Source organism: Harpegnathos saltator, unplaced genomic scaffold, assembly GCF_003227715.2.
Source record: "Harpegnathos saltator strain DR-91 unplaced genomic scaffold, Hsal_v8.6 scaffold201, whole genome shotgun sequence".
In the NCBI taxonomy this organism is placed as follows: Eukaryota; Metazoa; Arthropoda; class Insecta; order Hymenoptera; family Formicidae; genus Harpegnathos; species Harpegnathos saltator.
Window position 1 is genome coordinate 96,432 of NW_020229986.1, and position 15,149 is coordinate 111,580.

A 15,149-nucleotide genomic window follows, 5' to 3' on the forward strand; every position below is an offset into this window, starting at 1 on the left:
TGCTCGATACACAAGCGCGGAGAAACGCGCAGATGTTTATAGTGTACACGTTATCCCACAAGTGAGTTAAAAGTCTGTGCAACATGCTGGATCGACACAATAAAGTCGGACATTTTACGACGGGAAAAGTCATCGCTGTCGGAGTTCGGCCGATCCGAAAGGCATTCGTGAACTTAACTTGCGCGAGCCAATGAACCTGTCGCCACTTGTTGAATGTTTATGAAGAAGAACGGAAGTTAAAAGTAGCCCCGAGCCGTTTCTCGACAAATTCCGCGTTTCGTGTAAATTTCGAGTCAAATGTTTGCCTCGTCGCAAGCTTGCCGAGCAACATTTCCCGATTAAACCGCAGGCGGAATGAACGATGAAAATAGCATTCAACATAATTAATTCGACACACGTTGCTAAATTGACAGACCTACACTTCTGTGAACTACTCCGTTGAAATTTTCTAGGTTACCGAAAGCTAAGAAATCTGCATTCTCATGTGACTAATTGGCAATCATAGAGAGGTGAACTTCGAGAGACAGAGACAGAGACAGAGACAGAGACAGAGACAGAGACAGAGACAGAGACAGAGACAGAGAGAGAGAGAGAGAGAGAGAGAGAGAGAGAGAGAGAGAGGGGGGGGGGGGGTCTCTGACGTTATAAAAGCTCATCGTCGCGTAACTCTCAACTACAAGCTTTGTCCTAACCTAATTCGACCGTTGATTCCTATCGAGCATGAAAATATCAAGTTAAGTTGCGTACCTTTCAGAACGCCGGCAAAGAGCAGGAGGAAGAACAGCGTGCACAAAAGGCCGTGGTTTCTTCGTGCCATCATCGTGTCCCGCGAAGAGGACGCACAGAACGCACAAGAGAGTCAATCGCGGTAGACGCACGCGAACACGAGAAAATGCGAGGATCCCGTCGCGACACACATATTCAGAAAGGAGCCAGTCAATAACAGAAGCGAGCGACAGAGAGCGATCACGACGCGATCACGAGTGGACTGAAGTTCGCTGCGACACGACGCTCGCGATTATCGAAACTTCAAAACGGAGCATGCGCGCACGAGCCGGCGAGTGGAAGCGAGATGTCCATCGACATTTGCGTCTATCCGCGCTTGTTATCTCAGTAAAACAAGTCACACAGTATACGAGTCGTCTTCGCTTCCCCTTGTCCTTGCTCACGAGCGCGCACCGCGGAGAGAAAAGGAGAGGCTGCTGTTCGCGTATCGCGTCGAACAACGAGATATTAGCGCGATTGTCAGCGCGTAAACAGCACTCACATGACCGCCGCGAGACGGAATCTCGTCAGGCTTAAACTCGAGCACCGTTCAAACGTCGCTCGTCAACGTGTTTCGCGCGAATTCACGCTCGATGTCGTCGCGCACGTGGGACGCCACATCGCGCGTCAACTGTCAACAGCATGACAGTTCGCTGTCACGACCGCCGGCCAGCACGAGCGAACTCACACGCGCGCGTAGCGCAAGCGCGCGAAATTTCCCGAGCAATCGCGACCGACGGATCCTTCTTCGAGATCGACGAGAAACACTCTCTGGATTCTGCCTCTCGCAGCGACCGCGTGCTGTGTCACTTTCGCGCGCGTCTGACAGGTGGAGGGACGTAACGCATCACTCGAGCTGTCGCGCGACACTACCGGCTGGTCGGTCGCGTCCTTCGCGAGACTCTGCGCCGCCTGAGAGACGAGACGCGACGTGCGCACGCGGGCGCGCGCGCACGACCAACCGCGCCGAGATGGCGCTGCGCGCCAGCGCTTCAACCGCTCCGACCTCGTTCTCTCTCTTCTGCCTCTTTTCCTTCTCTCGTCTCGTGTCACTCGTCCTCGTCCCGCTTGCAACAAGTTGCAGACTGCAGCTTGCAGTTTGCCGCGCGCGCGACAGGAAGGAAGAAGAAGAGGAGGAGGAGGAAGAAGAAGAAGAAGAAGAAGAAGATACGGAGCGTTTGGCCGCAGCAAACGTGCTCCGAGCGTGCACGATCGAAGCGCGAGATGCGCGCTTTCGGTGGCCGGCCGGCCGGCCGGCTGGTTGGAATGAAATTTAATTAATGGCCTGACAGTACGGGGCGCGAAGTAAAACAGTCTTCGCGGTTTCTCCTTCTCCGCGAGCGGATGGTTCCCGATATGATGTTACTGTGTTGAACGATTGTTTTCAGCGTATTGGAGATGGAAATTATCTTCGCGCCATTAGTCAAAGTCTAAGTTATCGAGATCCCCGCGAATTCTCTCGTGCATTTTTTAGAGCCTTAGGAACATCATTTGTCATGTTTACCAATTTTACGTTTTTATCGGCCGACGTGTACACTAAGGTTAAATGGTCTCTTAAAAATTATTAATTAAATATTCTCTCTTAAAATCAGGTACGGTGTATCTCTCTATGCATTCTTTGAAGTTGCTCCTTTGCATATTTGTTATCTCGGTTCGAGGAGACTATCGAAGCGCGATCCTTTAGGAAGTACAGCTAACGAATGCTGTTATGCTGTGAATAAGAAGTGAAATAAATATTGTGTAATAAATTAAATTAAAATAAATAGCTATTTAATTTAGAGTAGGAGAAACACAAAATCACACTTCTAACTAATTCTTTGTATGAACGAATAACGATATTATCATAGTCACTCACTTTAGAACACGCGCGACTCCTGAACGATCCTGATGGAAATGCGGAGGTGGATTTAGTATATTTCTTTTTCCTGTGAATCAAATACGTGGTTAGGAAAATGTCTTCAAGATTGCGCGATGCATTTGTTATTAATCAATGTAAATAAATAAAATAATAAATTATTCCACGACGCGATTAACCAGTTCACTAGTGGACCCGAAATTAACGTTTTGTGTCAAAATTGTTGAGAGCGAATAATTTTGTATTTTACATGGAAGTTTATCTATAAAAAGTTTTTGGTGACGAATCCAGGATCAAAATTTCAAAATTGAAAATGGCGAATCCAATATAGTAACTTCAAGTTCAAGGCTAATTTTAATGTTCCATCATAGATATGTATCAAACTTGATATGTTTCTTTGGTCGCAAATAAGGATTGTCATAAATTCAAAGTTTTCACCAGAGACATTTCAGGGAGACGACAAAAAATTAATTTCCTTCAGCATATTTCATCTGCTAACAATGAACGTAAGAGTATCCGTAATAATGGAATACCGTTAATCACTAGAAGCCGTCATATTGGATCGGCCATTTTAGATTTTGCAATTTCGACTGGATTTATTATCAGGAACCCAAAAGACTGAATATGAACTTCTCCATAATGGAACAACAAAAGTCATTTGGAGCCGCCATATTGAATCTCCCATTTTGCATTTTAAAATTTTGACCGGGTTCGTCACCAGCGATCCGAAGAGCCCTTTATAAAGTAGATTTCATACAAAATCTAATAGGGATACCAGTCTTAATAAACATTCCTGAAAGTGACAAAATTGAGCACTTAAGCGCCTCCATATTGAATCCGTCATTATGAATTTCTCAAATTTGATTCCGGATTCATAATCGGCGACCCAAAAAACATGGATGTATCAAGTTTCATGCAAATCCGTTGAAGCAAAGCTCCTCATGGCTCCTCATATATGAGTCATTACCAATTGTGGCACTTCTTTTTCTCGCTCATATATGAATCGTTGAAATGAACCAGTGAACTAGTTAAAATGAAGACGGATAGCAAAAATACGCCCACGAATAAATCCGGGTGCTGTCGTTAACGGTGTCTTTACTGCTGTAATTGATCGCGGCCAAGCAACGTTCCTCATCTTCGTGCTTCTGGCATCCCCCTGGGCATCGACCGAACTTGCTCCTCCACCATTCCTTTAATTTTTCAACTACATTCGTGCGCGACGATCTCGAAGGGCACGTATCCGGCTCGCAGTAGTCCACGTTCTTGTACAGAACAGCAAACCTAAATCGCGCCGCGATATTATTAGACTGAGAAAAATCGACATTGAGGAATCGAAATGGAGAATCATGAGAAAGCAACAGATCGACCGATCGCGAGCGATTGACGCTGAGCGATTTCAAAACGAGCAGTCTATAATTGAGCGTGTAACCGGGGAAGAATCTGTCGCAGAGTAAGCAAACAATACGTCGACTCACGGGGTGGTCTTCGATTCGCAGGGTGGGCATCCCTCCGACTCCTTGCTGAGGAATTTGTAGCACACCAGGCATAAACCCACCAGCAGCCATATTGCCAACGCGGACACCACCGCTATAATCACGATCTCCATGGTTCCGAGCGTCGACGTGTTGTCATCGTCTGAATATCATGGACGCGGAGCGAATTATTCCTTGCCCGGCACGAACGAATTATACGCGCGTGCGAAAACACAGCGAAAATCGCGCGCGTTATCTCGTGAAGAAAATTAACCTACTTTCCCCTTTTCCTTGATGAAACAGCGATGCGCTCTCGTCCGTGGTGTAACTTTTGTGGCCCGTCATTACTTTCGGCATCATTTGATAAGCTCCGCTTGCCCCGCTCTTCGTGGCACCTTCGCCTGAGCGAGAAAGATGACACATTGAGATATAAAAGCACTCACGTTTCAAAACAAAATGGTGCTAAATGTGTATCCCATTTCTCGTGATTCGTTAACGAATATCTTCAGTTATGCAGTTCAATATCGATCTCATTCGAAATTGATAAGTACGTGACTTGGAGATACGATATTTGTATATTTGTCACCCGGCATGGTTTCATATTTATAAAATAAGGTAAAACTTGCTGAAATTACATGTGAAAATACTATCAAAGAGTATATATCAAAGCGCGTCTCAAAGGGTGTTAATGGACGTTATATTTTATTCCTCTCGAAGGAGCGCAATGAGATCACACATGAACCTCATACGCACGCACACAGTCAGAGAAACATTACGAAGCTACAATTTCTTAGCCACGCGGACGCTTAAACGGAATAGTATATCGGCCTCGTTAATTTTCCAACAGGACGAATTACAGGCAACGAGACTATCATGAAATATTACCCGATTCCCGCAAGGTAGCCATTACTCTCAGAACACCCCCGAATGCCGGATACCACTTCTCGTCGTCCAGGTGTCGAAGCACCTGCAACGCGAACGATGCTTTCATCTATTATTCTGTGCGGAATTAATCGCGGGATTAATCAAACAAACGCGTCGATAATCGTAAAGCGAAGGATTGTCGATTTAGTCTAAGAGTTAATCCAAGACTTAGTCCAAGAGTTAATCATTACAGAAAATAAACAAAATAAAATAAAATGAGATACAATCGCTGGCTTATACCACATTTTGTTTCCGCTAATATGTCTGCAATAAGGAATGTATGCACAGAGTGTAACATCAATATACAGGTTAGTATGACGGGTTGCCTGTCTTTATTCTCCGAGCAAAAAATTGTTAGGGCCTCATGAAATATAAGGCTAAAAGGAGGATGCCCTAAAAAGGGATGTCTCATTATTATCACATCAGGCCCCAAAACGGATCTTTTAGGGACATCTTAGATTTTATGAAATAAGGCTTTGATAAGGAAAATTGATAAAGGTCTTAAGAGGATTTATCAGAAGTACCTCAGATTTAATAAATAAGACTTTGATAAAAAAACTGATAAGGACCTTTGAAGGATCTTTTAGAGGTGCCTCAGATCTAATAAATAAGGTTTTAATAGAGAAAGCTGAGAAGGGCCTTAGAAGGATTATCTTCTAAGGATGCCTTAGATTTAATAAATAAGGTTTTGATAGAGAAAGCTCAGAAGGGCTTTAGAAGAATTTTTTAGAGATGCCTTAGATTTTACAAAATAACTTTAACATGGAAAATTGATGTTGGACTTAGAAGGATCTTTTAAGGATGTTTTAGATATACAAAATCAAGTTTTGTTATAGAAAATTAATAAGATCTAAAACGTGTAATAAAATTGTCATAATTTAGTATTATTTTAATAGGTACGCTCTACCTGGTTCTTTTAAAGATTTTTTAATTATACTGCAATTAAAAACAAATTTTATTAGTTTTATTAGTTGCCATATTCATTAGTCTCTTCCAACGATTTTTCTAGTATTGCGTTCGTTTTGAAATGCAGCAAACTTTAATAAAAACAGTAGCAGGATTTTTATCCTGCCATAAAGAATGCTATATTTTATTGTAAAGTATGCTATATTTTTAAAATAAAAAAATTCTTGTTGCATACTAACAAGGTTATAAAGAAATAAAAACAATTACAGTCGATAAATTTCTTGGAATGAAAAGAACGAAAATTTTTACTCAAATAATAATAAAATATTTTTTATAAGGCCCTATTAATATTGCCTTATAAAACCCTGTTGATACTGTCTTATAAGACCTTTAGAATATTGCCTGTTAAACCATTTGTTACACATCTTGAAGGACCCATGTCTTTTTATTCCTACTAGGGCCCGATTAATGTTAGAGAAAAATAATAATCCTTACCAAAGTCCTATTAATTTTTCTACTCGGGTCGGACGATAATATAGAAGTTGCCGAAAAAGTCACTAATTGACTATACCGTTTTTTCTAATCTCTAATTCCTATCGAACTTTTTAACGCAAAAAAGAAATTAAGAAATTATATGAAACAAGAAAATATGTTGTATTATTTATTTATCTTCTTACATATTGCTCTTATTTACTCTACTTAAATCCGTAATATTTATTTCTCAGTTTCACTTTTTTAAACATCTTTTTTAATTCAATGAAGCTCGACTCCTGTTACAAACGATCGATAAACTGTCATAACGATCATGGTGCAAAGTTAGTTGCACTCGTCATAACTGGGAGCACTGTAAATATTATTACCAACAAAGTCAACGAGTGACTTTTTAGGCAACCTCTGCATTATCGTCCGAATAAAGATAGGCAACTCGTGGTACCGACTTATATGTTAATGTAATGTAACACCCTGTATATTTTGTATTTCTTTCTTCCTTATTTTCTGGCACGAAACGTGCTTTGGTGTAACACCAAAATATTTTGTTGCCTCCTCTTTCCGAATTTTTCCCCTTGCTCTAAATGACAATCTTAATTTATTTATCTTTTGCGATTCGCCGCTCTGCAATTCTGCAATTATGCGTGTTTCGAGGGTTGCCGTGTCTTTTTTCTCAGTCGTAGCGACTCACAACGTACGGATTGTCGCAACCAGCTGTGGAAGTTCTTGTTGAACAGCCGCGACTGCGATCTCGTGCTCGATCGCGAGGCGATGCACTTCGCGCTGACAATATAATACTTTACGAGCGCGAAAGCCGACTTCTCCGAATATAATGACTGCAAGCTGTCGTTTCTGAAGGGCAGAGCGATGCTACATACAAAAGATACACGTTGAGACTACTCGGTCGTCGAGACGTTCTTACGGATTGCTACTCGATAACTACCTGTTGGGCTCCACTTCGTTGTCGAGGAACGGGAGTGGTATTATAACTTCGTCCGTCGCGGTTTCCTTGTTGTAACCTTATCGAGATAAACAGTTTACGGTCTCGTAATTCTGAAACTCTAAGACTGCGCTGCGATTTAAAAACTAAATGTGAAAACCAGCTAGATCACTTGGTTTCTTCTGGCAAGCAATATTTCGCAAACCTTGCAGAAACCGTAACCGCTTCATCGTGCAGAAAAGAAGTATACATTGTGGTATCGCGGAAATATAAAGTATAAAGATCGAGAGAAGTACGAAAGTCAAAGAGCATTAAAGTAGTACACCAACAAAGCCGCATGAAGAAGCTTGAGTACGTTTGTCAATTCTCACCACTGACCGCACGTCTGGCGCCTCCTCGCTTCACCGTGGCACGTTTCTTCCTCTTGAAAGTGAAGCTTCGGTAATCCCCGCTGTTGCGATCGAAAGCTGGAAAACGTGCGACAAATGATGAAGGCCCTACTGAATTATCCCAGCTATCGCTTCAGGTCTTCGTCATATCAATACCGCCAGATTCCTTCAGATCACGAAGGATCAACGACGGGACTTACGAGCTGAATACGTGATGAGCCCGTTGCAGGCGAGCGACGTTTTCGGCGGCGTGATCGTAATGGGCGGAATGTTGACGTCCCGAACGTCTTGGCTTGGTCTCGACCAGCCGGCACCATTCGTCCGCAGGAAGGTCTTCAGCTCGTCGAAGAGCTCGAACAGCATCTTCGCGCTGCGATATTTGATATTCCCTGCGTAATAGGAGTGCCTCGTGAGAGGCAGGATGTAAACCCGCAAGTAACCACCTAGTGTGTCAGCCAGAGCTTTCAGCATCAGATGCTTCGTTTTGCCCACGGACAGCCTCCGCACGTTCTCGAGGCATGCGTGAAAATAGTCCATGAGGTGCGCTATGTACTGATCGTTTTGCGGATCGATGACTTTCACCTGACGGAAGGAAAATCTTAGAAAGTCCTCTGTGAGAATCCTTCGACACTCACTTCCGTTATCGTTTACGTACATGTATATAAATATAAATAAATAAACATATATGCGCACACATGAGATTATCTAGACCATTATCTTCATCTAATCCGAATATCGATTCTTCCTCATGGAGAATCGAAGTTTCTCGAGAGAATGCGAGAAAATCAAATTACACGTTACGACTTCTTGGCGAAACGAAGTAAAAAGTATTCCATTGTGAGGTTATTGGTCTTTTTGCAAGCTTGTTGTTGCAAGATTTCGTCCAAAACTGGACTTGAAGCATTGTGCACCAACAGCGACAGCATATAATTCTCGCGATTTTTGTTTCATGCAAATAAATTTCCACGCGGCTTCGATTCTCGTAGTACAGATCGCGCGGATGCAGAATCGTCGAAGGGTAATTGGATTTACCTCGGGCAAAATGTCTTGGAATATCCTTCGGCTGCTAAGAACAGCGAATTCCTCGCTAGTCCAGCATTGCTTTCCATAATCGTTTCTCTCAAATAAAACGGTACCGACATTCTGACGACGTTTGGAAGATTTAGCACCGATTACCCCGTCACGAAACACACAATGACTGGCATCGGAAACATGAATCGGCAAGAAACGATTGCGTTTAGTTCAAGTTCCTCTAAACTGTACAATTGCGTTCGAGATCCAACTTTAACTCAAAACGGAGATGAAATTGTTCTTTGCTCAGTTGCATCGGACTGATATCGCGCGATTGAACATGATGATTTGATCGTCGGTTAAACGATGCAAATACTCTTAGCAAATGCAATAAGCCGAGTACCTTTTACCGCAGATGCAGCCTACAAGTACCAAAAGAAACCATAAAGAACATATGTTCATACTCTGAAACGAGAGTCTCAAGTGGTTAACCGCGTGATATTCTTCTCATGGATTTCTTGAACATTTTTGGCAAGCCTTCCAACGGCTCGCACACGTTACTCTATCTCTCGAGTATTACGCTTCTGTCATTCGTATCAGTTCACGATAATAAAGCGACAACTTCACACAGGTGTAACTTCTCACTGCTCTTTTGAAATGAAATTAAGCGAACGAAATGTTTGTGTTTAAAAAATGTCACTTTATATAAACAGAATCATATACAGAGTGTCCGGGATCTTTTGGAAACGAAAAATTGCGAAGATTAATCAGATCAAACTGAGAAGAAAAATCACGTATCATTTTGCAAAAATCGTAATAGTTATTAAGTTATTAATGATTGAAAATAATTACATGTAGAGGCTCTTTTGATCGATAACTTGAAAATTTGCCTACGTGTTTGCAAAATGGTAAAGAACCTTTTTCCTCCGTTTCATCTGATTAATGTTCATAATTTTTCGTTTCCAAAAAATCCCGGACACTCTGTATAAAAATAAGAAGAGTCGTGTACATGCAATGTTTATAAATCATTGAACGCAATTACCCACACAGCACATTTTATCTTAGGGACGTCCGACGGACATCATTTTGGGATATTGTAATATCTTGGAGATATACAAACATCCGCTGTTTTAGATCCTACAGATATCCTTTTTATTAATTTTTAATTATTTTTTAGAAACTTTTAGTTTCTAAAAATTATTATTAAAAGAGATACCCGTAGGATCTAAAACAGTGGACATTTATATATCCCCAAGATATTGTTCTAGAACGTCTTTAGAATAATGTGTGTACGCGTTATGTATATTAGGTATTTGAATAAGGTTTCGCCGTTTTCCAAAAAACATCGTAACGAGCATAGAATTTCCAGTCGCAACACATGTACACAAAAATACTATAAACCATTTTTTTCATATTTAGTATATGACATTTGGTGGACATGTAAACAATATTTTTGTCATTGCATTGAAAATGTCGACTTTTGTGCCAACAAAACAGCATTTGTGAGAAGTTTTACTGCATTATTGTATTGTTAAGAAAAGTACAGCTGAAAGTTATCGTTTATTTGTGGAGTCATATAGGAAGCATGCTTCAACCGAAAGAAGTTGTAGAGAGTGGTTTCAACGCTTTAGAAATGATGATTTCGATGTGAAAGATAAAGAACGCGAAGGTGCACCGAAAAAATTTGAGGATGAACAACTGGAAGTATTACTTGATGAAAATCTATGTCAAATATTGAAAGAATTGTCAGAAGCATTAAATGTTAATCAATGGACTGTTAGCAGACCTTTAAAAGCAATGGGAATGATTCAAAAACTCGGAAACTAGTTGCCACATGAATTGAAAGAAAGAGACCTTGATCGGCGTTTAACTATGTGCGAATTGTTGCTTCAAAGACAGAACAGGAAGTCATTTTTCCATCGAATCGTTACTGGGGATGAAAAATGGATCCACTATCAATCCAAAACGACCAAGAACATGAAACAAACCTGGCCAGTCATTATCATCAACGGAATATTCATGGACAGAAAGTTATGTTGTGTATTTAGTGGGGTGTATTTAGTCAACAAGGCGTGGTGTATTATAAGTTGCTGCAACTATCATGTCAGACCATCAATAGTGAATATTACCAAGAACCAATTAATGAATTTGAACCAAGCATTGAAAGACAAACGTCCAGAATATGCCAAAATACATGACAAAGTGATTTTGCTATACGACAATGCTTGACCACATGTTGCGAAACCAGTCTAGAATACGTTGGAAGCATTCGGCTGGGGTATGTTACCTCATCCGCCGTATTCCTCAGACCTGGCTCCTTCTGATTATAATTTTTCCGGTCCATGCAGCATAGTCTGGCTAAGCAGCACTTCACTTCGTATGAAGATATCAAAAATTGACTTGAGCACTGAATTACTTTAGAAGAATCGGAGTTCTTCTATGGTGGAATCCTCTTATTACATGAAAAGTGGGAAAAGATTATAGCTAACGATGGATACTACTTTGAATAAACTATTCTTTCTGTTTTTTATGAAATATAGGTCTTTTATTTCACAAGAAAACGGCGGAAACTTATTCAAGCATCCAATATATTAGGTATACAAAGTTCGACGCCTTTATATTTAATCAATTGTAATTCTGTTTTAAATTAAAACTTTTTCTCGCCGCTCTAAAACTTTGAAATACCAACCTTACGCTTTTAAACCATATAACTTTACTCTGCACCATGTAACTTTACTCTCCTGTCCGGGACAGGCTGCTGAAATAATTTATTCCGTTGAAAGTGCTATGATCCATAAAATACAAGCGCAGTAATACAATATATAATTGATGGTACATCAGATAACGAGGTAAATAAAGTTGTTTTATATGACACGAAGAGTATTTTCGAGTTAAAGCGTAAGTTAGATATATATAAAACGATGAAAGCTAAGTCCAAGAGTAGTATTAGAATAAACGATCGGTTAAAAAACGACAAAAGAAAGAAAAGGAAATAGGACAAGGGAAAGGTCCCCGCATAACATCTATAGCAGTTGATTTTATGAAGCCCTGGAATATGACGACTGAAACATATTCACCTGGAGAAAACTGATACATCTGAGAACAGATGACGTCAGATGGCCGAGTGTAGGATACAGGCTAGTTTAAATATTTCTTTATATTATCGCATATGCTGTGCATAAAGATGAGCTCATGTTCAGTTTAGTTTTGGTTTTAGATTTGATTGTTTTCAGTTTTAGTTAGTACGCTTAGTTTTGAACGTGGCGTGAACCGAAACAAGCGCTAGCTAGGCGGCATTATCCGAGTAAGTATTATGTAAGAAAAGTAGAAGCGCTAGACGCTAAAGATAAGGGTGCTAAGAAACGAGGTAAAAGAAGGAAAAGAGAAGTGACAGGAGAGAGACGAAAGATGCACGAATCAGCTTGTGTTATTGTCCTGTTTTCTTACTTAGTAAAGTGCACAATTTCTATATATACATTAATAATATATTAATTAAAGGAGTTACAAAACTATTATACGCTACAATATGCTTCCATTTGTATAGCAGATAAGGTCGATAACACAACATTGATGCACGTAAAATAAAAAGTTACGTGCTAGAAGCTTTCATTTTACATAAAAAGCAAGAACTTAATTTCCTCCGTGTTAAGTTTCATCACTTCTTCTTGGTTGTCAGTCGAAAGTAATATGCCGACGACTTCTCGATCCCCGCCTCACTCCGCACTACCGGAACCAATACCTATGTCCAACCCTGCGCTAGGTGTTTGCGGATTTTACGGGCTATCTGTAATTTCAATTACTTCTTATAACCCGTAATTATAATTATGTATACTTACAAAATAGAGACTTCATATTTTTTGAAATTATATACTTATAGAGGCTATTATTTATATGAAATTAATTATAATTCATATTATACAACGATTACATCAATTAAGAAGAATTACTGACTAGGTGTCATGGGACTGTAACCCATGGGACTATGTTGTTCTATGTGGACTTGTGGTATATTCAGTTTCACTTGGGGATGGAGTGGCAACGTATCCTGCAAGACTTGGACTCGTGGTAGCATTTCCAACAGGACTAGGAATAGGCTGATACGAACTAAAGCTTTGTCCCAAGCCGTACGTGGTGCCCAGAGTTTGTGCAGTAAAGGGACCTCCGGTGGGGGGATATCCGGGCGCGTAGCCAGGCGAGTCACATTCTTCCATACTGTAGCCATCGGAATCGTTTGTTCTGGCGGGAATATTTATGACAGCCGGGTCCCAGACTCCCGAATGGCCTGGTATTCTCAAACCATTGTGAGACAGCGTCATTAAACCATAATGAGGAGTACGAGAACCATCTATAAAATTAGAAATAAGAAAATTTAGACATCAAAGATTGCTGTTTTGCAGTAGAACTACCAAGCGATTAAAAAGAAGTAAAAAAAAAACATATAGATTGTATTCCGTGTTCTCATTTTTTTCTCTGACCACAGTTGGACCGAGACAAGTAGCGTGTAAGATTACTCACTTTCGTACATAGGCGTTTGAGAGCCGTGCGTAGGTGTCTTTGATCTATCTCTGGCATACATCGACATTTGTCCACCAGCTACGTATGCTGGAGTTCTGTTGTAGCTGCTGAAACGACCATCTTTCGTCGGCACACCAACATTGGCAATATGAGATCGGTTCACAGAAGTAGTTTGACATATAGAATACAATTCTACTCGAACTATGGTCTCTGTTGCGTCCTTCACGATACTGATATCGCCCTTGTAAAGTCTGCCTGTTATCTTGATGCAGTTCCAATTAATTTCCTGTCGTGTCTTGCACCACCTCCATGACCCCTGCCTCTTCCAGCTCCGTCATTACCTCTGCCGAAGCCTCCCCTATAATTACAATAATAAATAAAAAAAAATAGGAAAACGTATTTGTACCTTTTTGTGAAATTGAGAGAATTCTGTGTCGCAAGAAATAATACGTTAAGAGTGTCAACAAACTGTAACTCTTACATAGCTGAAAAAGTGACTCGACTGAAATACAGGGGAAAATTCTTGGAACTTACATCGTACGATATTTCTGCATCATTGTTAACACATAATTGTTCTAATTCTCCTAATTCCAGCGTGGAGTCACCGCCTTCTTTATTATTTGGGCGTCTTGGATCTTGTTGTAATCCTCTATGTAATAAACCCACAGGCATCATTAGATTATGTGATTATATGTGACAATATTACAAAATATCTATTATTGTAATAGGTTTATATTTTATCTTAAAGTACACGAATAAAAAGGGATTTACTAACCTTTGAAGAATTCATTTCCAGATGGATAGAACCAGGTGGCGATTCTTCAATTTCTGTGAAGAGATTTAATTCATTTAATACTTCTGCCTCTGCATCTGTATCAACATCTTCCACTAGAAGGGGGATAGATGCCTGAAAAATAAGAAATTATGTTAACAAATAGCGTGAACAATATCATTAAAACGCAAGATGATAATAAACGTTACTTTATTTGGTTTGGTATCTGTATTTGCATCATAAATTTCATCATCTCCATCTCCTTCTTCCTCTTCCATGTCCATGTCTGTATGTCCCAAAAATTCAAAATTCGCTATAACAGCTGCTTCTGTATCTAATATCATTGCTTTTACTATAGAAAATGGCTGTTGCTGAAACAATAAATCATATATAAATATATAACAGAATCGTAACTATCGTAATGCAGTTTAATTCTCTTAATTAAGTTCGTATTGTTTTAAAAACATAAACATGTTTATTTATCTCTACCTTTTTCGAATGTCTTCCGGAGTATAAGACTTATTTCGGATGATTCTTGTCTGTAGTTCTGTGTTCCCTCATTTCCATTTAATGCTGGAGTATTCATTTCATCTGAGTCTGTATTATTATAATATGTCCCACCGTGTATATTTCATTTCTCGTCTTTCGTTGTGAGTCACTGCGCAGGCGTGTTCCGTAGGCGGAGCACACCTCTCATTCTTCTCGAGTTGGGATGCGTTCCGAAAGTTGCAAAAAAACGGGCACAAACCTTTATGTCCGCGAGTGTACATACGTCGATGTCGATGCCGGTAATTTCTTATTCCTTAAGCCAGCGGCGCACGATGCTTGTTTTCGTGCTGGATTGCTTGCTGGATGAAAATACTGCGTTCTCATTGGTACATTTCCGAAGATGGATGGAAATGCACCAATTAAAACAAGCACCGTGTGCCGCTGGCTTTATTTCTATTGCCTATTTCCAGTGCTGCGAGATCCAGAGAATTTCCGGGCATGCGTATTGAGCAAATGCTGTGGGAGTCTCAGTACCGTATTAATTTAAAGGTATTTTAACGATATGGTGATGATACTATGGATTGAAAATTGCAATCGGATAAATCAGGTAATCTAAATCTTG

The 15,149-nt window shown here is 40.3% G+C and overlaps 2 protein-coding genes across 2 annotated transcripts; both read right to left on the reverse strand.

The window, feature by feature from the left end:
- Positions 1–3,648: 3,648 nt before the first annotated feature.
- LOC105186451 (uncharacterized) lies at positions 3,649–8,277 on the reverse strand. Its single transcript, XM_011146659.1, has 8 exons — positions 7,941–8,277; positions 7,723–7,818; positions 7,355–7,430; positions 7,110–7,281; positions 4,978–5,059; positions 4,371–4,493; positions 4,096–4,255; positions 3,649–3,901 (listed from the first exon to the last, which is right to left on the reverse strand). Exons 1-8 carry the CDS (start codon positions 8,275–8,277, stop codon positions 3,649–3,651), a joined length of 1,299 nt encoding a protein of 432 aa, XP_011144961.1.
- A 3,514-nt stretch (positions 8,278–11,791) lies between these two features.
- On the reverse strand, positions 11,792–13,595 carry LOC105186427 (transcription elongation factor SPT5). Its single transcript, XM_025297982.1, has 3 exons — positions 13,267–13,595; positions 12,703–13,096; positions 11,792–12,535 (listed from the first exon to the last, which is right to left on the reverse strand). The coding sequence occupies exons 1-2, from the start codon at positions 13,331–13,333 to the stop codon at positions 12,732–12,734; spliced, it is 432 nt and encodes a 143-aa protein (XP_025153767.1). The 5' UTR covers positions 13,334–13,595; the 3' UTR covers positions 11,792–12,535; positions 12,703–12,731.
- Between the last annotated feature and the right edge of the window lie 1,554 nt (positions 13,596–15,149).